This window comes from Stenella coeruleoalba (assembly GCF_951394435.1).
Source record: "Stenella coeruleoalba genome assembly, chromosome: 5".
Classification (NCBI taxonomy): domain Eukaryota; kingdom Metazoa; phylum Chordata; class Mammalia; order Artiodactyla; family Delphinidae; genus Stenella; species Stenella coeruleoalba.
The window spans coordinates 67,376,444-67,401,354 of NC_137150.1; the positions used below are offsets into that span (position 1 = coordinate 67,376,444).

At 39.8% G+C, this 24,911-nt stretch overlaps 1 protein-coding gene across 1 annotated transcript; it reads left to right on the plus strand.

The window, feature by feature from the left end:
- The first annotated feature begins 1,044 nt into the window (after positions 1-1,044).
- Positions 1,045-2,103, plus strand: LOC307187096 (craniofacial development protein 1-like). The gene is given in 3 exon segments (XM_079922832.1): positions 1,045-1,675; positions 1,677-1,946; positions 1,950-2,103. Coding segments are annotated over 3 exon segments (894 nt in total). The 5' UTR covers positions 1,045-1,081; the 3' UTR covers positions 1,980-2,103.
- The last annotated feature ends 22,808 nt before the right edge of the window (positions 2,104-24,911 follow it).

The window sequence follows — 24,911 nt, forward strand, 5'->3', positions numbered from 1 at the left end:
CCCTTGCCATTTCCTGCATTGTGAATCTCTTCGGTTCTTCAGTTACTTCTTCTTCCTCTTGTCTCTCTTCGTCCTTTCTCTGGGCCTCCAATTCCATCAGGCCTTCATTAGTAAGCTCCTCGTGTTGCACAGCAAGGAGTTCAGTGAAATCGTCCTCTTGAAGATCTAGCTCCAGTTTCTCACTAGGGTCACTAAGTTGCTGAAGACCTCTTTGGACTCCTCATCCACCTTCTCAAATCCATGAAAACCGTGAATAAACTGCAAGCAAAGCTTCTTCCAAACTCCGTTCATGGTGATGGCTGTAACCTCATGCCAAGCAAAGTCAATGTTTTTTATGGCTTTGTAGATGCTATAGTCCTTCCAAAATTGTCACAAGGTTGTTCCCAATTCATCACTCACCTTTGATGCCTGACAAGAAATGTGATGTAAATAATATTTTTTGAAAGTTGCTATAACTCCCTGGTCCATAATTTGGATAAGCAACATAGTATTTGGTGGCAGATGCACTACTTTGATGTTGGGATGAAAGTCGTCCGTGAATGGGGGTGGCCTGGAGCACTGTCGAGCAGCAAGAGAATGTTGAATGGGATGTCCTTCTCCAAGCAATATTTCTCCACCTCCTGGATAAATTGGTGGAAAAACCAGTCCTGGAAAACCGCCTGTGTAACCCAGACTTTGGGGTTACTCTTCCACACAACTGGGAGAGAGCCCTTGGCTATGTTTTGAAGGGCTCTTGGGTTCTCTGAATGATAATCTAAGATGCGGCTTCAGCTTCGTATCACCGGAAACATTGCCACCAAACCACAGTTAGCCTACCTTTGCTGCTTTATAGCCTGGCATCAACTTTTCCTCCTTACTGATGTAACTTTGGTCTGACATCCTCTTCCAGTACAGTCCTGTCTCATCTACATTAAAAATCTGCTCGGGTAAATACGCGCCTTCATCAATAATTTCTCAGAGCATGCTGCGGGGGCTGCCCCAGCTGCCGCCGACCCTGCCGCATCCCTGTCTCTGGTTTCTCCCTAGAGCTTTGCCTTTGGGGGTAGCTGCTGCGGCTCTGTCCGCCCCACGCCTTAGCGACATGGAGGAATTCGACTCTGAAGATTTCTCCACCTCGGAGGAGGACGAGGACTACGTGTCATCGGGTGGAGAGTATAGTGAAGATGATGTAAATGAATTAGTGAAGGAAGATGAAGTGGATGGTGAAGAGAAGACACAGAAAACCAAAGGGAGAAAAAGAAAGGCTCAGAGCATTCTGGCCAGGAAGAGAAAGCAAGGTGGCCTCTCATTAGAAAAGGACGAGAAGGATGCCAGCGAGGAATCTGGAGGAAGAAGTAGTGAGGAGGAAGATGTAGCTGCAGAGCAAGAAAAAGGCATTGCGTCAGAGGATACGAGGAAAAAGAAGGAAGATGAACTATGGGCCAGCTTCCTCAATGACGTAGGACTAAAATCAAAAGTGCCTCCTTGTACACAAGTTAAAAGAGGAGAGGAGGCTGAAGAGACAAGTTCAAGTAAATTGTTGGTCAAAGCAGAAGAGCTAGAGAAACCTAAAGAAACAGAAAAAGTTAAAATCACCAAGGTGTTTGATTTTGCTGGTGAAGTCAGGGTGACTAAGGAAGTGGATGCTACATCTAAAGAAGCCAAATCCTTCTTCAAGCAAAATGCGAAAGAAAAATCCCCAGGCTAATAATGTCCCTTCAGCTCTACCGTCACTTCCTGCCGGGTCAGGGTTAAAAAGGCCAAGGGATATGAGCAGCCTTTTGGGGAAAATAGGAGCCAAGAAGCAGAAGATGAGCACACTAGAGAAGGCCAAGCTGGACTGGGAGAGCTTCAAGGAGGAAGAGGGCATTGGAGAAGAACTAGCCATCCACAATCGAGGGAAGGAGGGGTTCATTGAACGGAAAGCTTTTCTAGACCGAGTGGATCACAGGCAGTTTGAAATCGAGTGAGATCTCAGGCTGAGCAAAATGAAACCCTGATGTGATGAGGAACCTACAGCAGCTTAATCCTGTTTACAACGTGAGCTTTTTGTGCGTCTGTGAAATGTTTCCTGTGTTTCCCATTGACTGTTTCCCAGCAAAGTCTTTTTCTCTACATTGAATTTCTTTGTATCTTGATCTCATGTGATTTCAGTCATTTTACTTTTAATAGTTTGTCTTTTAAAAAATAAAAATAAAAAAGTACAGATTGGTCCTATGGGGGGGGAAAATTCTCAGAGCATTTCAGGAAATTGCCGGGCAGCTACTGTATCTGCACTTGCTGCCTCACCGCTTACTTTTACATTGTGATGGTTGGCTCTAGCCTTGAACTGATGAAACCAGCCATGACTGGCATTAAAAGATGTGCCTTCTGATTCTTCGCCACGTTTCTTCTTCAAGTCTTCATAAAGGCTTTAAGCTTTCTCTTGAATCAGCATTAAGCTGAGCAGGACTCAGCGCTGATGTTGATCCTGCATCCGCACACTGAGAAGCTTCTCTATCTCCTCCATCACTTTTCCACGCTTCTTCGATATTATCATTGACATCATTGGCACAGCAGACTTCACATGTTCCAGGATCTTGTCCTTGTTCTTTAGAATTGTACTGATGGTTGAACGATTCATGTTATAAGAGTGAGTGACGTTTATTATTTTTTCACCTCACTCCACTATCTCAATTATTTTCACTTTTGTTTCCATCGTTATCACTTGGCGTACCACCTACATCACCGCTGCTTTTACGCTTGTTTCTGGACATCCTGGGCTTGAAATAAAGATACTGTACTCTATACAGTACTGTACAGTAAAGTACACAAAAGCACAACCACTCGTGGAGGATGCACACATGTGACAATATATGACAGACACGTGAACTAACTTATGTGATTGGACATGAGAACGCATGTTCGCATCTTTGAAATTTTGCAACTTGAAGGTTTGTATGTAGGGGACTTACTGTATGTAAAGATTTCAGAGGACAGTGTGGCCAGAGTATAGGGTATATGAGGATAAATATTTGGAGAAAGTGTTGTAAAAGTAGGCTGAGATCAAGCTATAAAAATTCTTCTTGTCCATGTTAAGAATTTGGTTGGGATTTAATAACTGATTAGATATTGGCAGAGGAGGGTCAAGTAACTACGAATTTTCCAGATTGGTTGATTGAGTAGATATAAGTCTATCTACCCAGAAGTATAAGTAGAGTGAATAGGAAGACTGGGCTTTTACTCAGAGAAAAGTATAGGAAAAATAGGCAGAATTCCAGGATAGAGGAAGAGATAACACTGGAATTTGTGGATTTAGGGTGTAAAGGAATCTGACTAAAGACACTTCCTCCATGCCCTGGTACACACAGTGCTGCTCTGTTATCTGTGTTAAACCGCACTGTTAGTTCCTACTTCTTGTTGTCTTATCAATCCGATGACATCCAGGGAGACAGACAGTTGGCAAGAGCTATTAGGGGCAGATAGGCAGGCAGGATTTGGGCTTGGAAGGATACTATTAGATAACAGGTGTTTCATAAATTCTCTGCTCCTTCTGTGCTATATCTCAGTTTAGGGAATTTCTCTTCTCTTCCTCCCCGGATCCCACACTTGTTGCACTTCAGGAATTTAATTTATCCTCCCTTAGTTACACATCCTCTGACTGCACTTAAGGAATTTGAGTTACTTCCTATCAGTTTTGAATCACCCTATTTGGCAGTCTTGGAGTCACTTGAACATATTCTCATCTCATCACTATTATTTCCATCCTCTGTAAACAAGTCTAGTGTTTTCCCCAGGTGCATTCCTTCAGTTGCATTATCTCTTATTCATTTAATTTTTAAAGGTCCCAGATCCATCTCTCTTAGTATAAGCAGCAAAATGCTATGGAAGAACTCTTTGGAGAGGAAAAGGAATACTGGTTCTAGTTTTGCCATTGATGGCTATTCAGCTTTAGGCAAATGCTTTACCTCATTCAGCTTCTGGATCATAAAATACAGGAAGGCGCTAAAATAAATGTGCTTCAGAGACTTCCTATCCACAAAATTCTATGACTCGCAGTTTGTCCTAGGTGGCCTGAGAGCCTACCCATCTGTTCTCCCTTTATGGGCTATGATTGTATCTTTATTATTGTATTTATGGCACTATAATTAAATAATCTTATTCATTTATTTAAGTAATATATATTTATTGAATTACTGCTGACTATATGCCAGGTACTGACAAGCACAAAGAAGAGAACAGTTGTGGTCAGTCCTTTTAGAGTTTACAGGGTAGCCAGGAATGTGATATGATGATATATGACTTGATGAAAGTAGCAGAAGATAAAATTACAGAGTATTAAGGGATTCAAGAGAGATCTCTCCTACTCAGGAAAGCCTCCCTTAAAGGACTTTATGCAGAGTCCTAAAGGAGGAGAAAGGAAAGGGAAGAATGCTCCAGACAGAGGGAATAGCATGTTAGAATGCTTGGAGATGGGAGAGCACAAGGGTTTCAAAGAAGGTCAGTATAGTTGGAGAAGAACGAATGAAGGAGAAAGAAGTATACAGAAGCGGTCGTGTGGTCAGATTTTGTTCAGGGCATTTTGAGCTGTCTTAAGGTTTTAGATTCTATCCTGTGGGCAATAGAAAGCCACTGAAAAGTTTAAAGTAGGAATGTGCCCTAATCATATTTACATTTTGAGTTTCAATCTGGATTCATACTGATAATGAAAATAAAATAATAACTAATTTTTATTGCATGCTTACTGTAGGCACGGCTATAAATTCTTTACAGAAATTGTCCTACTTAATCCTCACAGTAACCGTATTAGTTTCCTAGGGCTGCTGTAACAAATTGCAGCAAACTGAGTGACTTAGAGTAAGAGAATTTTTTCACAGTTCTGGAGGCCGGAAGTCTGAAATCAAGATGTCTCCTAGGTCATGCTCTCTCTGAAGGCTCTGGGGGAGAATCCTTCCTGGTTTCTTCCTATCTTCTAGTGGTTGCCAGCAATCCTTGGCATTCCTTGACTTATAGATTTATCATTCCAATCTCTGCCTTCATCTTTACATGGCATTCTTCCCTATGTCTCACATTTTCTTCCCTCTGTCTCTGTCTCTGTGTCCAAATTTCCCTCTTCTTATAAGGATACCAGTCATTGGATCAGGGCCCATCCTAGTGCAGTATGACTCCATTTTAACTTGACTACATCTGCAAAGACTCTATTTCCAAATGATTACATTCTGATATTATGTGTAAACATGATTTAGGGGGGACACAAACCTACCACAATAACATTAAGAGGTTAACCCAGGTTGAGATGTGAGGAAACATAGGTGCAAATGACTGGCATTTATAGAGGTTAGATTAATTAATGGAACCTTTTATTATTGTTGTTGTTATTAATATTACTTTTTAGTTGTTTTTTTTTTTTAAGTGAAAAACATGCGTTAGCAGGTCTGGGCTGAGGACTATCTGTTGCTAGGGAGAAATAGGTGTAAAATAAGTGGAAATGAAATAATAAGAAACACACTGTATACACAATTAATGCAAATATAAGTAGTCAAATAAATCACAAAGATGTAAGATTATTTCACCTGTTAGCCATCTAAAGCGAAAGGTGATATTTGATCCCAGGGTGAAGTAACCTGGCCTTGGTGTTATAGAGCCACTGGGGACTGATTTTTCTTTTGATGATGGAAAAATTCAAGAGCATTCAGGTTAAACCAGGCCATCATTTCCCACGGATAAATCAGAATGTCAGAGAGAGGTCTAGCAAGTGCAGCAAAATGTTTTTTCCTGGCTTGAATTATCCCAGTAATTATATACATTCTACATTTTGCTTAGGTTGAGGGCACACAGGTAATTAATGGTCTTAATTTGATAGTGATTACAATTTGGATCATGCTTTACTCAACATTATTTGACTGAAACTGGAGGGCAACTGAAGGTGGTTTTTTTGTTTGTTTGTTTTTAAGGAAAATAACTTAATAAAAGGGGAAGGGAGTTCAGGATTGCTTCTTTCTAATGTCAAACATAATTAAAAATTTTTAAAGAATAAGGAAGGATTACTGAGGGAATTAGTTTTTCTTTTTCAAAACACGGTGCCTAGCACATAAATTTTCAATAAGTATGTTGTAATTAATTGTACTGGAATATTTCAGAAACAGGATACAGCATTGGAATCATCTTTATGTAGGTCTGCCCTATACATCTAAATAGAAGGATGAAAGTAGAAGGATGAACAAGATGATTATTCAAGATCATTTCCAGCTTTAGGAATATTTATAACACTATTTTAGAATGTTTAATCCAACTATAAATTCCACTTTCTCTAGTAAAATGCTGTTTGAATTACTTATTTCAGACAGAGCTAATCAGGTTAACTTCTAATCATGTAATTAGAAATCAAATTGGCTATGGCTGGGAAAAGTTGAACAAAAATTTTCTGAATTTGTTTTTTTTTTCGTTTTTGGGGGCTTATTAGCATAAGTCAAAGCTACAATTCTGGGACATCAAAAAGACCTTGAAATGTTGTTGTTGCCTCAGAAGAGTTTGGGACCCCCAGTGAGCATCTCTTAGAGTTTATCAGGGTTCTGTTGCTTTCCTCATATTAACTCCTCCAGGCAATGAGTAGATCATTGGTTTTAAGCAGTTACAATAGTGCTAAATTATTTCATATTTTACTCTCCTCTTTTTTCTGTCCTTCATTCTGCCCTTCAGAAATAGGTGTCACACAGACCTGAATGTGATAACATCTCAGTAAGTAGAAGTTGTGTGTCCTTGGGAAAGGACCTTGATCCCAACTTAATCTTAATTTCCTTCCCAATTCCTAATAAACTACTAAGCGCATAGTAAATACTCAATAATATTTGTTGAATAAATGATTTTGTGAAATGGAATCAACAGTGTATTTACCCCCAATAATTATTATGAGTAGTAATACAAAGTCACTGAGACTGCCACACACTTGTCAATCCTGTATGCTGTTAATTATTATATTACTAACTGTATTAATGATAGGACTGTGCTACCTTCATTCACAATTCAGTTTGAATGACCTAGTGTGAATAATCTACTCCAATAACCTCTTAACCTCTCCCTGTTTTCTGTCTCTTCTCTTTAACCCTTACTTTCCACAATAATACCAAAAGTTATTTATTTAAATATAAATTGTATTGTGACAAGTCCATGACCTGGAGCCTCTAATAGCTCCCATTTTTTTTTTATGGAAATGGCCTTCAAACTCCTAACAGTAAGAAAACCAAAAACAACAGAAAACTAAAGCTCATAATTAAATATGTATATTTAATTATTTATTTATTATACCCATGGACCACTAAGTTGTCATACTACTTACATTATACAACCTAAAAATAAACCTTAAAAAAGTTGTGATCATGATTAAAAGGTTTTGCTGATCATGGTGGCTCTATTTTAATATTCAAGCCACCATATACACTTAGGATAAAGTCCATATTAATAATCGAGGTATCAGATTGTCCTCTTGATACACACACATACATATATGTATATATATATATATTTTTTTTTTCTGACCTTGCTAGACCTGCTTGAAATTAGTTTTGTTTATAACGTTGCTGACAGAGAGCTGGTTCTAGTATTAAAAGTGACAACCCTGCCCTTCTCATGGAGTTGGCCTCTTTGTACATGATTAGTCTCACCTTTAATTCATGGTTTCTATGTTCATTTCCTATGGTTGCTGTAAATATTAGCACAAACTTGGTGGCTTAAAAGAACAAGAATGTATTCTCTTACAGCTATGGAGGCCAGATGTTTGCAATTAGTTTCACTGGGCTGAAAACAAGGTGTTGGCAGGGCTGCATTCCCTCTGCAGGCATCCTCCAGGGGACTATCCTTCCGTTGCCTCTTCCGGCTTCTGGTGGCTGCAGGGATCACTTGGTCTGTGACCACATCACTCCAATTTCTGCCTCCATAGTTACATTGCCTTCTCTTCTGTGTCTATCAAATTTCCCTCTACCTCTCTTTTATTAGGATGCATGTGATTGTATTTAGGGCCTGGATAATCTACCCATCTTAAGATCCTTAATTTAATCACAGCTGCAAAGTCCCTTTTTGTAATATAAGGTAACATTCACAGGTTTCAGGGATTGGGACATAGCTATCTTGGGTAAGGGAGCATTATTCAATCTACCACAGTTTCTCTGCAGATATGTTTACTAAACCTGGGTAGGCAGAATTCTGCAATGGCTCTCAAAACTCCCACTCCCTGGTGTGCATGTCTTGTATGAGTCCCTCCCCTTTAGTGTGGGTGGTGCTATGATAGGATGGATTTCATTCCTTTCATTATGTTATGTTATATGGCAAAATGGATTTTGAAGATGAGATTCAGGTCCCAAATCAGTTTATTTTGAGTTAATCAAAAGGAAGACTATCTGGGTGTCTCCAACTTAATCAGGCAGAAGCCCTTAAAAAGGAAGAAATTTGAAACATGAGAGAGGTTTTTCTCTTGCTGGTCTTGGAAAAGGTGGAAGCCATTATGACTTCTACAGCCAAAAGGAAATAAATTCTGCCAACAGCTTGAATGAGTTTGGAAGAGGATGGAAAGTCTCAGGTAGGATGGAAGCTCCAGTCACCACTTTGATTGCAAACATATGAGACCTGAGCAAAGAATCCAGCTGACCCCTGCCAGACTCCTGACCAATGAAAACTGAGATAATAAATGGGTGTTATATTAAGCCACTTAATTTGTGGTACATTGTTAGTCAGAAACAGAAAATAGTAATAGAATAGCAGTACAAGGCCACTTAGCCTTTTCTGAGAATGAGATTAGCTAAACCTAGGCAAAACTGTCCACTGATAGGAACCCATGTAAACTGCCACATGTGGCTGTACTCTCAACGGGAATAAAGGAGAGCAGGTGCCATTGTCAGTCTCTCAGCCACGTGGGCCTCCCAATTTATTCATGTTATGATACTTTGTTTAACATGTATTTGACATATAACTGGTTGACAAGTTGAGTATCTGGCTGGTCTAACAGTATCTGAAATTATCACCATGACATTTAAGGATCTCTACAGTCAACTATGTTTTGATAGTTGGATGTCAACTATGTTTTGATTCTTCTCCCTCAGTCCACCACTCATCCTCTTGGTCCATTTGTTAAATGATGCTGGAACACTCACTGCCCTCCAAATGCACAGTTCTGTTTTCCACGTTTTTTTTTTTTTTTTTTTTTTTTGCGGCACACGGGCCTCTCACTGTTGTGGCCTCTCCTGTTGCGGAGCACAGGCTCCAGACGCGCAGGCTCAGCGGCCATGGCTCACGGACCCAGCTGCTCCGCGGCATGTGGGATCTTCCCGGACCGGGGCACGAACCCGTGTCCCCTGCATCGGCAGGCGGACCCTCAACCACTGCGCCACCAGGGAAGCCCTCCACGTTTTTTTAAACTGTATTTCAACAGCTTCACTGTGAGTGCCCTGTTTCTCTTACCTTGCTAAACTCCCTTTCATTATTCAAGTTCCAGCTCAAATACAACCTCTTTAGGAATCCTTTTCCACCAAATACCATATTTGGTATTGCTAAAATTTGTCATTGTCCATTAGGCCTTTGCACATAACTTGGGTATAGCACTCTTATTACAGTATTAGAGTTCATTTTTATTGCATTTATTGCTAAATTGTGAATGTCTTGAGGCCAAGAACTGCATTTTGTCAATGTCTCATTTCCCTATGGTGGTGGGCATCCTCCCTTCTGATAATAGCACATCCTTTTCCTCGGGAAGCACTTCTTTCTCCATGTGTTTTGTGTTGACCATCACGGTTTTCTTGCCCCATGTTGGCAAGACAGGTGGACCAATCATCATACCTTGATGATCCCAGTCTGAGCCAAAGACTGGGATGGCACAAGACATAAACTGGGCCATTACAAGCACTTTCTAAAAATGATTCCAATAGGGAAGAGTTCTGTTCTCTTTGTAAGACTGTAGAGAATGGAAGACTAGAACCACCTGAAACCATAAGCTGGGTCTCGTGGAGTTTCTTTCATTAAAGGATGAAGCCAATAGGTAGGAGAAGTAAAGAGAAGAGATGGGAAATCCTAAAGGACCCTGAATGGGGATGTCCCTGAGACTAGATCTAGCCCTGCCTTTTCAGATAGCTCTACCTTTTTATATTAGCTCATAAAATCTTCTTTTTTGCTCAGGGCAAGTGGGTTTCTATATACTTTACAGAGTTCTGCTTAATACTTCTAGAGTACCTAACAAGTAGACTGGCTCACAGACTGTGCACACAGTAGTTGTTCAATAAATAAACATTATTCTAAAGATTTTTAATTTTTGTCTGTGTGTGTGGGGGGGGGCACTATTATATTTACCTAAAGAAAGGAGATTAAAAGAATCTCAAACATACATGAAACATTAAAAAGTTATTGTTAGAACTCCATTGTATTGGCCTTACTCTTCCACACAACAAATTCTCCTAGTAATCTGGCCTCTGTTTCTTATACCAGCATTATACACTTTCAGAGGTAATTAAATGTCTATGATAAGTAGGGATTACCATGGCTAGACTTAGACTCATTTGCTTTTGACTTGTTGACACCTTCAACTTTGCTGTTTTTGTTGTTTGAGTCCTTATTTTAACTTCATATTTGAAGGATATTTTTATTGGATTAAAATTATAGATTAACTTTTTGTTTTGGTTTGCTTTGTTTCTACCCTTTAAAGTGCCCTTCTATTGTTTTTTTAACTTGCATTGTTTCTAATGAGAAATCAGTCATTCCTGTATTTCTGTTTCCCTGTACGTCATATGTTTTTTTTCTTTCTTTCTTTGCCTCTGGCTTCTTTCAAGATTTTCCCTTTATTTTTGGTTTTCATCAAAAACATGTCTAGGGGCTTCCCTGGTGACACAGTGGTTAAGAATCTGCCTGCCAAGGCAGGGGACATGGGTTCGAGCCCTGGTCTGGGAAGATCCCACATGTTGCAGAGCAACTAAGCCTGTGCACCCCAGCTGCTGAGCCTGCACTCTAGAGCCCACGAGCCACAACTGCTGGAGCCCATGCACCTAGAGCCTGTGCTCCCCAACAAGAGAAACCACCGCAATGAGAAGCCTGCGCACTGCAACAGAGTAGCTCCCACTCACAGCAACTAGAGAAAACCCACGTGCAGCAATGAAGACCCAATTCAGCCAAAAATAAATAAAATAAATTTATATATATATATAAAAAAATGTGTCTAGGTGTGCTTCTCTTTGTACTTTTCCTGTTTAGGTTTACTGAAATTTTGGATGTGTACATTGATATTTTTTCATCAAATTAAAAAAAAATTGAACAATAACTTCTAAAGTATATTTTTCCCTTCCAATTTTATCTTTCCTTTCTTTCTGAGACTCCAATTACGACCCTGTTACACACTTGCTATTTATTCACAAGTTACTAATCCCCCCAATCCCCACCTTTTTTCTCTCTGTTTCAGTTTAGTTTAGGTATTTTTATTGGCTTATCTTCAAGTTCACTAATTTCTTTTTCTTTTACTTTCCAGTATGCTATTGAGCCCACTCAATTAATATTATAATTTCAGATATTGAATTTTTCAGTTATAAACTTTCCTTTTGGTTCTTTTTAGAGTTTCCATTTCTTTCTCTCTCATTGTATCTATCTTTACCTATAAAAGTTTAATCACATTTATAATTTTAAAGTCTTTGCTAATTCCAATAAATAGGTCTGGGTCATTTGTGAGACTGTATAAACTGTGTTTTCTCTTGATTATTGGTCACAAGTTTCTGCTTCGTTGACTGCTTTATACTTTTTAATTATATTTTTATTTATAGTTGAGATGTTGAGAATAAAAAGACAGTGAAGACCAAAGTATAATTTTGCTTTGTTTTGTTTCTTTCCTCTGTCTGGCAATTAGGGTAACGTGCTGGTCAGTTAGATTTCTCCAAGTGTTGAGTTGAGGTTATAGCTGCAAACAAGTTATACTTACTGGCTGATGTCAACTGCCTATTTTATTGTTTATTGCCTCTTTCATAATAGATGTCCTCTGGTGGGCATTAACATGTGATCCAAGGATCACACTTTGTGCCCAGCCCCATAGATCTATCCCTAGACCTCCTTTTTCCAAATCTATTCTTTCTTCCAGTCTCTTGGCCAACTATTTGCCATTGTCCTTGAGGTTATGTATATTCTTACTAAGAAATATTTATCTTATCACAGATGGTGAATGATTACTTGTACTACCTGAAGTTCTGCCTACTAGGAGGATTTCTCCTCCCTGCTGTTTTTAGTGCTGCCCTGAATAAGGCTGAAATGTGAAATGATCCACTTTTGGTTCTCACCACATGTTGAGTCAAACTATCTGTGAATGAAACTTGTCCTTTTTCCCTCTTCCTTCATCCAGCCAGATATAAGGAAGCCCTATGTGAATATAGTTTTGGCTCAGAGACAGGTACCAGTATTACAGTGATATATGGGTTGGAGTCCAGACCACCTGTTCATGTAGCTCTGGCCCTGTTCATGCCATCCTGGATGTACCTCTTCGGTCTAACAATAAATTGCTGTGGACATACATGCCTGAGCTCATGACTTTGTGGTTCTGATAGGATATAGTTCATGATGGGTAGCTCTCGCTAAATGTCTTTTTGTTGTCCCACGGATAGATACTCTATCTCTACCAGGCCCCAGTAACACATCAGGGACTATTTTCCAAATGGTGTTTACTTGCATGGCCTTTACCAGAACTTGCTCTGTAAATCTAGAGATTTATATGTTATTCTCCTATTGGAACTTGCCATACTTCTAGGAACATAAAGGTTTGCTTGTTCAAATGGCTCAAGTGATAAGGCTGCCTTCACTAGAGTCTAAATTAGTAACAGAAACCTTTATGATCTGGGCCCTCTCAAAGCTGGCAGACTTGCATATCATTTGGTAAATGAGACAGAATATATTGCCTTCAAAGAGGGCTGCTCAGTGTTTCTTGTTGGTTTGTTTGTTTCTGTGAGAGAAGCCTTAGCATGTCTTGCACTAGAGAGTCCCTCAAAACTTCACTGGTGTGGCAGGCCCCTGGATATTTTTAGATGTTCTCATTGGGACCTTGTCTCTCATTTCTCTCCTTTAACCAATGGGTTCTGGTCTTGAGAACTGGCTCAGATCCGGAAACTAGGACTTTTATTAGGACAGTTGTTCCCAGCCTCCTATTTATCCATCCTTGATTCATTTGGTTGTATAAATTAAGCAACACAGTTTTGGCTATCCAATTTTCTTGTGCCTGAGAACACCATGGTCTATTAACCATCTTCCTAAGTGTGCACATCTCTCACCTCCCCTGGCTGCCACTTTGACCTTCACAATAATTACATGTCTTTGATGAGTTGCCACCACTGGCCTATGTTCTTTGGGAATCCTCATTATTCTGTAACTGCCTCTCCTGTCATCAGTTTTGATCTATTGATGACAGCCATGACTGATCTTTTCAACCATGCTGATGTCCCACTCATTCTTTATTATATTGGTAAATGGAACATCTTTGGGGCTTTTCCATCGAAAATAATTGGGTGGTGGGCTTCCAGCCTTAGGTAGTATAACTATTCTGGCATAATCATGTCTTTAAGCCACTTGATATCTCCTGCCACCATCCTCCATGAGAGTTCTAGTATTTTTACTTCACCTAATATGAGCCATTTCTCTCCTCAAGCTTCCTAGAGCCATCCTAGAAGGCTGTTAGTACTGTGTTCTAGAGTCCTTGATCGAGCATTAAATCTTGCATCATGGAAGAGTGATCCCATATCAATCAATCGTCCTTACAGAGCTTTGAGTTCTGCCGACCCTCTTTCATTTTACACTCTTAGGACCTCATCCTCTACATACTCTCCCACCTCCTGTCACTGTATTTTGGCTAAATCCAGTAATTTCTTCAGCATTGTGTCTCATTCCTCCCTTATGTGGCCCAGTTCTTCCCAACCATGTTATGTTGTTACTTAACCCTAATTACTGGTCTAGAGGAGAAGTGTTGGTATATTCAAAGGTTGGCGGCAGTGGGGGGGGAGGTATGTGTTGCCTTGCAAGGCAGAAGCCTCTACATAATTCTCAAGTAGGGGGAAACTTGTCCACAACTTGGAGGAGTGGGCCACTCTTACAGGCCCAGAACATTCAGGTTGAGTTCTTCCAGTTCATAAACTCAGTTATTCCCATTCCAAATCTAAGGATCCTACTCCATTCCAATCAGAGCTCTGATCTTGGCATAGCAGATGTTCCAGGTAGCAGTTCAATACTCTTTGGAGCTCTTGGTCCTGGTTTGGTCCCTTCAGCTATGAGAGGTGAGAGTCTTTGTATATATTGCCTCTGAATTGTACTTTAAGTTGGTAATTTAAATAGGTAATTTATCACCTTTGGCTTTTAGTTGTTTTTCTTCACATGTATGGCATATTGTACCATCAGGGTATTCTATTCCAACATTATACCATCCAAGTTAATCACCAGTGAAAGTTTTAACAATTTCACTAATATAGTATGACAATAACTATAAGTACTCCACCAGCAGGTAATCTAGCTTCTAAAATCCCATTTTAAAATCTGTTTTTTAGTCCCACTCTGAATACTAGTGGTCTTAAGTCAAATTCCCTGGGAATGAGGATTCGGAGATGGAGACTAGGAAGCAGATTTACTGAGACATACTCATTGGAACATACCTGTGAGTGGTGAGGGGAGAAGATTGGACAGAGGGAGAAGTTGAATTGTGATGCAGTTGCAGCAAGGACTTGGCTAATCCCATAGGGAAATCTTGACTTGGGATGACCAGAGTTGTCCCAAATTGGGGAAAGGGGCTATGAATTTGTTTCCCTACATTCCAAGACGTAAGCTGCTTTCGAGGAGGGAGAATGTGCTTGAGTGAGAAGTTCCCTATAACTGAGAGCAATACTGGAAGAGGGGCTTAGTTAGCTATGATTCAGCAGTGTCCAACACTCCCAGAATCTTAGTGGAGTGAGTGCTTTATTTTTTAGGGAGGTTTGGGCAACTTACTACAGCTTCCACTATATTTGATGCGGCATGAGCTGTGACCTCCAAAAATAAGAATGTCTGAAGATTACAAAAACCTTAAAATTGCTCTGCGGCAGGAAGTGGGAGTGTTCAAGGAACAAGATAAATGAAAACATTCAAAATGTTCATTTCAACCCAAGATTTGAAACCATGAGTTATTTCTAAATCCTTCTTATTGTAAGTGAAGACTATCTTTCATATTCTGCTTCTTTTTGAGTAGGGAGATTAATTTTTTATTCTGAAAGAAAATTTTTTTCTTCTTTGTTTTATGACAGGGTAATATATTCTGTCCTGATAACTACAAACATTTGTATTTGACAATGGTTATAAAAAGTGCAGCGTGAAACTGTAAAGTGGGATAGAAAGCAGGATAATATATATCATTATTACTTCCATGAAACAACCCTTCTATCCTGTGAGCTTCTGGAAAATTGGTGATGCCTAGGACTTGAAACTATAGGCATAAATTACCTTCCTTCAAGAATTTACTCACACTCCAGCTGAAACCTATCAACTAGTGAATTTGACTCATGAGCTAGAGACTCAGAACTACTATTCTGGTGTGAATTTCTCCAGTGGGGACTTTCACTACACACTTGTTGACTAATCAAGGAGTATATAACATATTAGGATTAGAGGATGATCAAGGTGAAAATTTTCTCCAAGTGTCCAATTAATTTTTGCCAAAGAGAATTCCATATAAAACAGGGCCCATAGAATATTTTGTTTTAAAAGAGTTTTATTATCCAAAAAGAAACACGTTAGTTTTGTGTTGTTGCCTGAACTCTTCTGGTCACAGACTCCACTTTTTTGTGAAACTCCTTATAATCCATTAGAATTAGTGCTCCATGGGAACACATTGAGGTGTTCCCACGAGGTATTAGGGAAGTGGATACTGCTCCTGGTTGCAGAGTAGTACATGGATGGGGTAGCCAGCCTCCAAAATAGCCCCTCCAAAATAGCTCCCCCATCCTGGTATTCACACCCTGTGTAGTCCCCTCCCACATTTTACAAGTCTGACTGGTAAAACTTGGCAGAATTGATGGTATTTTTGAGATTAGGTCATAAAAATGACTGCAGCTTCCTTCCTGGGAGAACACTCTCTTTTTCTCTTCCTGACCAGTAGTCTGTGGGAAGTCAGCTGTCATGTCTTGAACACACTAGGCAGCCAATGGATACACCCATATCATGAAGATCTGAAGTAATCAGCCAATAATCAGTGAGGACCTAGGGCCTGCCAACAACAGTGGAGTGGAAGCAGAGTTCTAAACTTATTGTGATAACCATTTCATGATGTATGTAAGTCAAATCATTATGCTGTACACCTGAAACTTAGTGCTGTAAGTCAATTATATCTCAATAAAACTGGAAGAAATATAAGTATATATATATATATATATCTGATGGATATATTTTAGATTATTTTAATTGAGAGAGTGGTTTACTTACCTAGATTTTCTACTTTTTCTACAATGAACATTCCCTGAATAATAAAAATGATAGAATAATCAAATTTCACCAATCTTTCACTTCATTTTCCTTTAGGAACATTTATTTCTCAAGTTTAAAAGATCTCTTATGTATCCTATACACATTTACTGAGCAACCATTATAAAATCAGATCTATACACTATTTCATTTGAATCTCATAATGGCTTCGTGAGTGAGTCAGTTAAAAGATATTCTGGACCTGGGACCTTAGTGGTAATCACCAGATAGAAAAGAAAAGGTATGGCCAGGTAGAATGGACCTGTAGAATAGACTTGCCTTTAGCCTGGTCTCTCAAAGGCAGTTAATATCTGGAGATGGTGTCTGAATTAGAGAGTGGCATATGGAAGCAGGCTTTGCTACTCAGTAGACAAATGGGGTGAACAACAGATTTATGTTGAAGGGAATTCATCTGTTAAGAAACAAGACTCAAGACAGCATAATCCAGAGAAAGGGAAAGGAGAACTAATCAGGTTGTTAAGCTCTATGACCAGGTGTTTGAGATCCAGAGAATCAGAATGTTTTAAAGCACTAGTCTTTATGCTCTAATAATATATTATAAGCTAAGATGCTTGTTAAGGTTTAAAGGCATAGTCTTTGCCTGTGTATACACTGAGATATTTCTTTTGGTAGCAAGTTGACGGAAAACCCAAATTAGATTAGTTTAAACAATGAAAGTGTTTGGTTGGCTTGTATAAGTGAAAAGATATAGAGGAATGATGGAAACGCAAGCATTTTTTAAAAATCACAGTTCTGGTTATGTCTCCACAGTTCTTTATGTTCTACCCTCTTCAGAATGACAGCTTTGTCCTCCAGGTGGCTTTCCTCATCCTGGCAGAATGGATCCAACATTTACATATGCACATTTTACCATCTAGGAGACAAGAGACTCTCCATGTACTGGAATCCCCACTAAGAATCTTGAAAGTCACCCCAAATGCACCAACTTAGATCAAATGTCCACCATTCTATCACTGTGGCAAGAAGAATGAAATGCACTGATTGGATTAGTTTAAATTATTACGTTAGGTATCTAATGTTGTGTTACAAATTATCCCCAAATTTAGCAGACTGGCATAACAAACATTTGTTTCCATGGGTCAGGAGCACAGGGTCAGCTTAGTCGGGTGTTTCTGATTCAGGGCTGCAGTCTCATCTGGAGGCACAACTGTATATATATAGGAATATTACTCAGCCATAAAAAACAGAATGAAATCTTGCCATTTGTGTTCACATTGATGGACCTAGAAGGTATTATACTGAAAGGGAACTACTGACTGTTTAAATTTTGGAGTAAATTATCCTAGCCTTTTTCTAACAAAAACTGAACTCAGTAAATGCAAAATAAATTATTGATTTGCTAATTAATGGATAGGACACTGGACTATTCTGTCCAATTCAACTGGCAGCTGAGATTTTGCCCACTCCTGAACCCCAGTTTCAAGTTAGGCACCCAGACATCTGCCCTCACACTTTCTGCCATTCTTCTTGGTTCTATATGTTGCCAGACCTCAGACTCTCTGACACTGGAGCCTACATGCCTGCTGCCCCAGGTAGTTGAATATCTGCCTGGCTGGGCTGCTCCCTGTTCATGGCTACCATGATCTTTTTTTCTGTCTTCTACCTCCTTTTCTGTTTACCTTCATATCTCAGTGGGCTTAGTGTGGCTCTGAGCACCTGCTGTAACATGAATTATGCCTCATCTCTGGGTCCCAGGCCCTACCTCCTAGCTTTCCTCATTTCCTACTTAGCTCACATCCTGGCAGGACTTACTGTACTTGAAGTCTGGTTAATGATAGATCTTTAATTTTGAAAGCATTTGAAAATTTTTTGTTTTTCATTTTTCCCAACCTAAAGAATTGAAAAGCTTTGCAGAAAGAAACAGGGTTCACTTTCAGCCAAAGGGCTCATCACCAGATCCTTTCAGAATTGACATCCGGCTCTTTCATGCCCCCTTGAATCTTGGGCCAGTTAGTAACACTCTCTGAACCTCAGTTTCCTCAAAAGCAAGTGTAATTAAAGAGCTAGCATTTGTGGAAGTACATAATATGGCCCTTGGCACCTAACAATTACATGCAAATTAGCTCTCTATTCCTTTTCTTAAACAGAAACACAAAGGCTTGGGAATTGGCAAAGACCTACCTTAGTTATCAAGGTCTTCGTAATGCAGGTGGCTTGGTTCTGATCTGTGTATCTGATCTGCTTGCCAGGGACTGCTTCTCAGGCTCCTATTCCTGACTATTGGTATTAGGCTTTGACTGCTCACTTCTGGTATTTTTGGCTCTCTCTCCTTCCTTATTGTATATCAGCATAGTTCTCAAAATGCAACCCCTTTGTTTTTTCTGCCTCTAGTCCCTGACATAACTAGCCCTACTCTGTCTCATTCCCTGTTTGACATATGTAGGGTTTAGGAAGTTCAAATTAGAATAAAACTTTTACGGAGCTGAGAGTTCCCTTCCGTTCCTCCCCTTGCTTTGAAGATGAGTCTAAAGGCAGTGAAATATTTTTCTTAAAATAATGAATATATGGCTGAGTCGGGGCTGAAACTTGGGTTTTGCAGAGCCTTTGTCCATTGAGTCATTCGCCTTGCTCCTTGTTCCTTATCCATAACTTACCTCCAACTCAAGGGTGTTACTGAGACTATTAGCTAGCAAATTCTTACTTCATACCTATGACAGTAGAAACATTTTATTAGTGATTCCATAAACCATACAGGCAAAGAACATGTTGTATTTTTAAGAGTGACTCATTTATGAAAAAGAAATATGTTTCCTGGTTCCCAGTCTGCTTGGCAAGCTTAAGTAGAGAAACCTTGAATTCATTCTGTTTTTTAACAAAAGTCTTAAAAGAGACTCATCTTTTTTGAAACTTCTTTAGTATGAGAAGTGTATATGCCTCAAATATAGCTGTAACACATGGTATTTAACTAACTTACATTGCCCCAAATGATGCTATTGTGCTCAAGGTAGATTGTGAGCTCCTAGAAAACATTCGCTTAGTCATCTTTGATTATCCAATATCTAATACAGTGCTCAGGCAACAGGTTTTTTTTTTATGAATAAATTTCTCAGAATCCGGCAATGATGTAGAAAATCTATGACTGTTTCTTCAGAACCAATCAATGACATAGAAAATATATGACAGTTCAGAATGTGCCCATACTTTTATAAATAGAAGGCAGTCATAGTACTGTTTTTATAGTCTAGTTAGAGATCCAAGAGATCCTTATACACAGTTACCCTGCAATTAAAAAGCTCTTCTTGCTTGTTAGGAAACTCCTGACTCCCCTTTTCTTCCACTTTTGTAAGGAGAATCTTCCCAGAGGTTATCTCTGGTGCTTCTCCTCTCTTATGGTTGATGACAGTAAGAGGAGGGATTTTAGGCAGCAAAATTTGAGCTTGTTAGTTTATATCTTATGTAAGCATAGAACTCAGACACAGAAAGGTTCTATAGAGATCAAAATGCAGATCAAAAAACTTCAGATACCAAGAATCTATATTGATCTACCATGTGAGAGGTAGGACCATCCATCACTGGAAGCAACAATAAGAGTTTCTCCATTTTCCCTCAACATTGAAAATTACCTGTGTGTGTGTGTGTGTGTGTGTGTGTGTGTGTGTGTGGTGGTTGTGGTTTCCCCTGAGACAATCAGAGGTCCTTAATGTGTACAGGGTCAAACATGTAAGTTTTCAACAAGTTCCATGAACTGCTTTAAATCTGAAAAAGTTCAGTTTCTGAAGGATGCTATTGAAAGGAGTGGCAAGCTGACTCTTTACTTCCCTCTCCTCCTTTCCTTTTTAATACCATGAAACACTCAATTCCCTAACACTCTGCAGGACTGGACTCGAAGTTGACCATCTGTTTGGAAAACAAACTTCTTGTGGTTGAACCTAATACATGCAGCACGTGCAGTTCAGCATGTAAGATTCATGAGTTCTCGACCACATCCAGACACCAACATATCTAGCTAGATCCAGGCACATCATTTATTAGAATTAATTTTTCAGTTGACACCTATTTAAAAAAATTCGACAATACCAGTTATTAAACAGAAAAGAGTCTTTTTTTGTTGTTTAAAAAAAACCCTGAAGCCTACAATACCTAAAAGAAGATTTTAAGAAGTTTATACATACTATATGCTGAGTTTTAATACTATATTTGCTCTAATTTTAAGCCTCTTTAATAAGAATATAACCAAAGTGTAATTAGGTCTATCATTGTATGTGTTATCTTCAAATTCAAAGTAGCAGAGTAGCGAACAGTTAAATAAGTTTAAATGACATTAGATTTATAGGTCTATGGATTTATATCTGAACCATGTTTCTTTATAAAAAGGGGTATATGTTTACAAAACTTTCAAAGATCTCTTGTGTGTTATTGTGAAGTACTATATTTCTGTTTTTCTCCTTCCTACACCTACCCCTGTTATTTTTATATATTCAGAAGGAATGTCCAAACTCCAGTTTAGTGAATTACACTTTAGGGTAAATGGTAAGCAGTCCTACCTTTTCCTTTCACATATAATTCCGGAAGATCAAATAAATGGTGTTTGCTTAAAAACTTACTGACAGCATTTTTGCAAATATTAACTGACCAAGGGGATTTAGGTTATTGTATTTTGTTTTGAAAACTTAGCATGTAATTTTGCTTCAACCTCTGGTCTCTTTGGAATGTCAGGGTTATGAGTATAGCCTCATTATAGATCTGGTTGGGTCAGACCAGAGAAAACCCTTAGGCATGCAGGACCTCAGCTGAAGGGAGACCCACATAATGGGAGTAAGAGAAAATGCTTCAGACATGGGTGTGGCCCATTAAGGAAGAAACCAGTTTGTTTTGTGTTGTAACCCAGTTACAGTTGAGAGAGTTAGACATGTCTGCTTAAAGAAGATGGCAGAAGTTTTAAAGAACAGAGTGTAATGGTACTACTTGAAATTATGGACATAAATTGAGCCAGATATTCTTTCATGCATTCTTTCATTCATTACTTATCTGTTTGTTCAACATTTGCAGTTGATTCCCTTCAAGAGTCTACCCTCTACCCAACAAGGTATTTGTGAGTTAATCCAAAGTAAGTGATTCATAGGTTTTCTATTTTTAGACAATTCAGCTTCTCCAACTCAAATGTTACCTTCCCCGGGTCATGTTCCTTCTCTAAACCTTGTCCATTCTTCACTCTTTCCTTAGCTTAGCTCTTTCATTTAAAAAATACTTGATTAGTTACCTAGTTCCAAATTTATGTCTCCCTTGTCTCAGTATCTTGATTTCAGATTTTCACATTGCAACTGTAAGTCCAGTAACCACCTCCTTCACTTTGTCAAGCATCACAACCATCTCACTTACTGTTTTACTGGCAGGTCCTGCTTGGCATAGATTGGAACTGAAGAAACATTGGGGTTGGCTGGTTGAGGCACAATTTGCAAACTAATCCACACTGCCTTCAGAATAAATTTTTCCAAAACCGTCTATTACAGATTTATTTATTATTAAGAATCTTGTCTCTTTGGAACAGCTTCAAGATGGCGGAGGAGTGAGACATGGAGATCACCTTCCTACCCACAAATACATCAAAAATACATCTACATGTGGAACAACTCCTATAGAACGCCTACTGAACGCTGGCAGAAGACCTCAGACTTCCCAAAAGTCAAGAAACTCCCCATGTACCTGGGTAGGGCAAAAGAAAAAAGAATAAACAGAGACAAAAGGATAGGGACGGGACCTGCACTAGTGGGAGGGAGCCATGAAGGAGGAAATGTTTCCACACACTAGGAAGCCCCTTCGCGGGCGGAGACGCGGGTGGCGGAGGGGGGAAGCTTTGAGCTGCGGAGGAGAGCGCAGCAACAGGGGTGCAGAGGGCAAACTGGAGAGATTCCCGCACAGAGGATCAGTGCCGACCAGCACTCACCAGCCCAAGAAGCTTGTCTGCTCACCTGCCGGGGCGAGCAGGGGCTGGGAGCTGAGGCTTGGGCTTCAGAGGTCAGATCCCAGGGAGAGGACTGGGGTTGGCTGCGAGAACACAGCCTGAGGGGGCTAGTGCACCACAGCTAGCCGGGAGGGAGTCCGGGAAAAAGTCTGGACCTGCCTAAGAGGCAAGAGACCATTGTTTCGGGGTGCACGAAGAGAGGGGATTCAAAGAACTGCCTAAATGAGCTCCAGAGATGGGCGCAAGCCACGTCTATCAGCGTGGATCCCAGAGACGGGCATGAGATGCTAAGGTTGCTGCTGCAGCCACCAAGAAGCCTGTGTGCAAGCACAGGTCACTATCCACACCTCCCCTCCCAGGAGACTGTGCAGCCCACCACTGCCAGGGTCCCGTGATCCAGGGACAACTTCCCAGGGAAAACACAGGGCACACCTCAGGCTGGTGCAACGTCATGTTGGCCTCTGCCGCCGCAGGCTCGCCCCGCATCCGTACCCCTCCCTCCCCCCAGCCTGAGTGAGCCAGAGCCCCCAAATCATCTGCTCCTTTAACCCCGTCCTGTCTGAGAGAAGAACAGATGCCCTCAAGCGACCTACACGCAGAGGCGGGGCCAAATCCAAAGCTGAACCCTGGGAGCTGTGCAAACAAAGAAGAGAAAGGGAAATGCCTCCCAGCAGCCTCAGGAGCAGTGGATTAAATCCCCAAAATCAACTTGATGTACCCTGCATCTGTGGAATACATGAATAGGCAATGAATCATCCCAAAATTCAGGCAGTGGACTTTGGGAGCAAGGGTAGACTTGGGGTTTGCTGTATGCAACAGACTACTTTCTGATTTTTATGTTTATCTGAGTATAGTTTTTAGTATTTGTTATCATTGGTGGATTTGTTTATTCATTTGGTTGGTCTATTCCATTTTTTTAAATTAATTTTTAATTTTAATAATATAGTTTTGTAATTTTTTATTTTAATAACTTTATTTTATTTATTTTCTTTCTTTTATTTTTTCTCGCTTTTCTTCTGAGCCATGTGGCTGACAGGGTCTTTGTGCTGTGGCCGGGTGTCAGGCATGAGCCTCTGAGGAGGGAGAGCCGAGTTCAGGATATTGGATCACCAGAGACCTCCCAGCCCCACATAATATCAATTGGCAAGAGCTCTCCCAGAGATCTCCGTCTCAACACAAAGACCCAGCTCCACTCAGAGACCAACAAGCTCCAGTGCTGGACACCCCATGCCAAACAACAACCAAGATAGAAAAACAACCCCATCCATTAGCAGAGAGGCTGCCTAAAATCAAAATAAATTCACAAACAGCCCAAAACACACCACCGGACACACATCAGAAAGACAAGGTCCAGCCTCATTCACCAGAACACAGGCACCAGTCTCCTCCACCAGGAAGCCTACACAACCCACTGAACCAACCTTATCAACTGGAGGCAGACAACAAAAACAACAGAAAAGCAGGAACTACAAACCTGCAGCCTGCGAAAAGGAGACCCCAAACACAATAAGTTAAGCAAAATGAGAAGACAGAGAAATACGCAGCAGATGAAAGAGCAAAGTAAAAAACCATGAGACCAAACAAATGAAGAGGAAATAGGCAGTCTACCTGAAAAAGAATTGAGAGTAATGATAGTAAAGATGATCCAAAATCTTGGAAATAGAATGGAGAAAATTCAAGAAACGTTTAACAAGGGCTTAGAAGAACTAAAGAGCAAACAAACAATGATGAACAACACAATAAATGAAATAAAAAATTCTCTAGAAGAAATCAATATCAGAATAACTGAGGCAGAAGAACAGATAAGTGACCTGGAAGATAAAATAGTAGAAATAACTACTGCAGAGCAGAATAAAGAAAAAAGAATGAAAAGAATTGAGGACGGTCTCAGAGACCTCTGAGACAACATTAAATGCACCAACATTCGAATTATAGGGGTCCCAGAAGAAGAGGAGAAAAAGAAAGGAACTAAGAAAATATTTGAAGAGAATATGGTTGCAAACTTCCCTATTATGGGAAAGGAAATAATCAAACAAGTCTAGGAAGTGCAGAGAGTCCCAGACAGGGTAAATCCAAGGAGAAACATGCCAAGGCATGCATTAATCAAACTAACAAAAATTAAATACAAAGAAAATATATTAAAAGCAGCAAGGGAAAAACAACAAATAACATACAAGTGAATCCCTATAAGGTTAACAGCTGATCTTTCAGCAAAAACTCTGCAAGCCAGAAGGGACTGGCAGGACATATTTAACGTGATGAAAGGGAAAAACCTACAACCAAGATTACTCTACCAAACAAGGATCTCATTCAGATTCAATGGAGAAATTAAAACCTTTACAGACAAGCAAAAGCTAAGAGAATTCAACACCACCAAACCAGCTTTACAACAAATCCTAAAGGAACTTCTCTAGGCAAGAAACACAAGAAAAGCAAATGATCTACAAGAACAAAACCAAAACAATTAAGAAAATGGGAAAAGGAACATACATGTCGATAATTACCTTAAATGTAAAAGGATTAAATGCTCCAACCAAAAGACCTAAAGTGG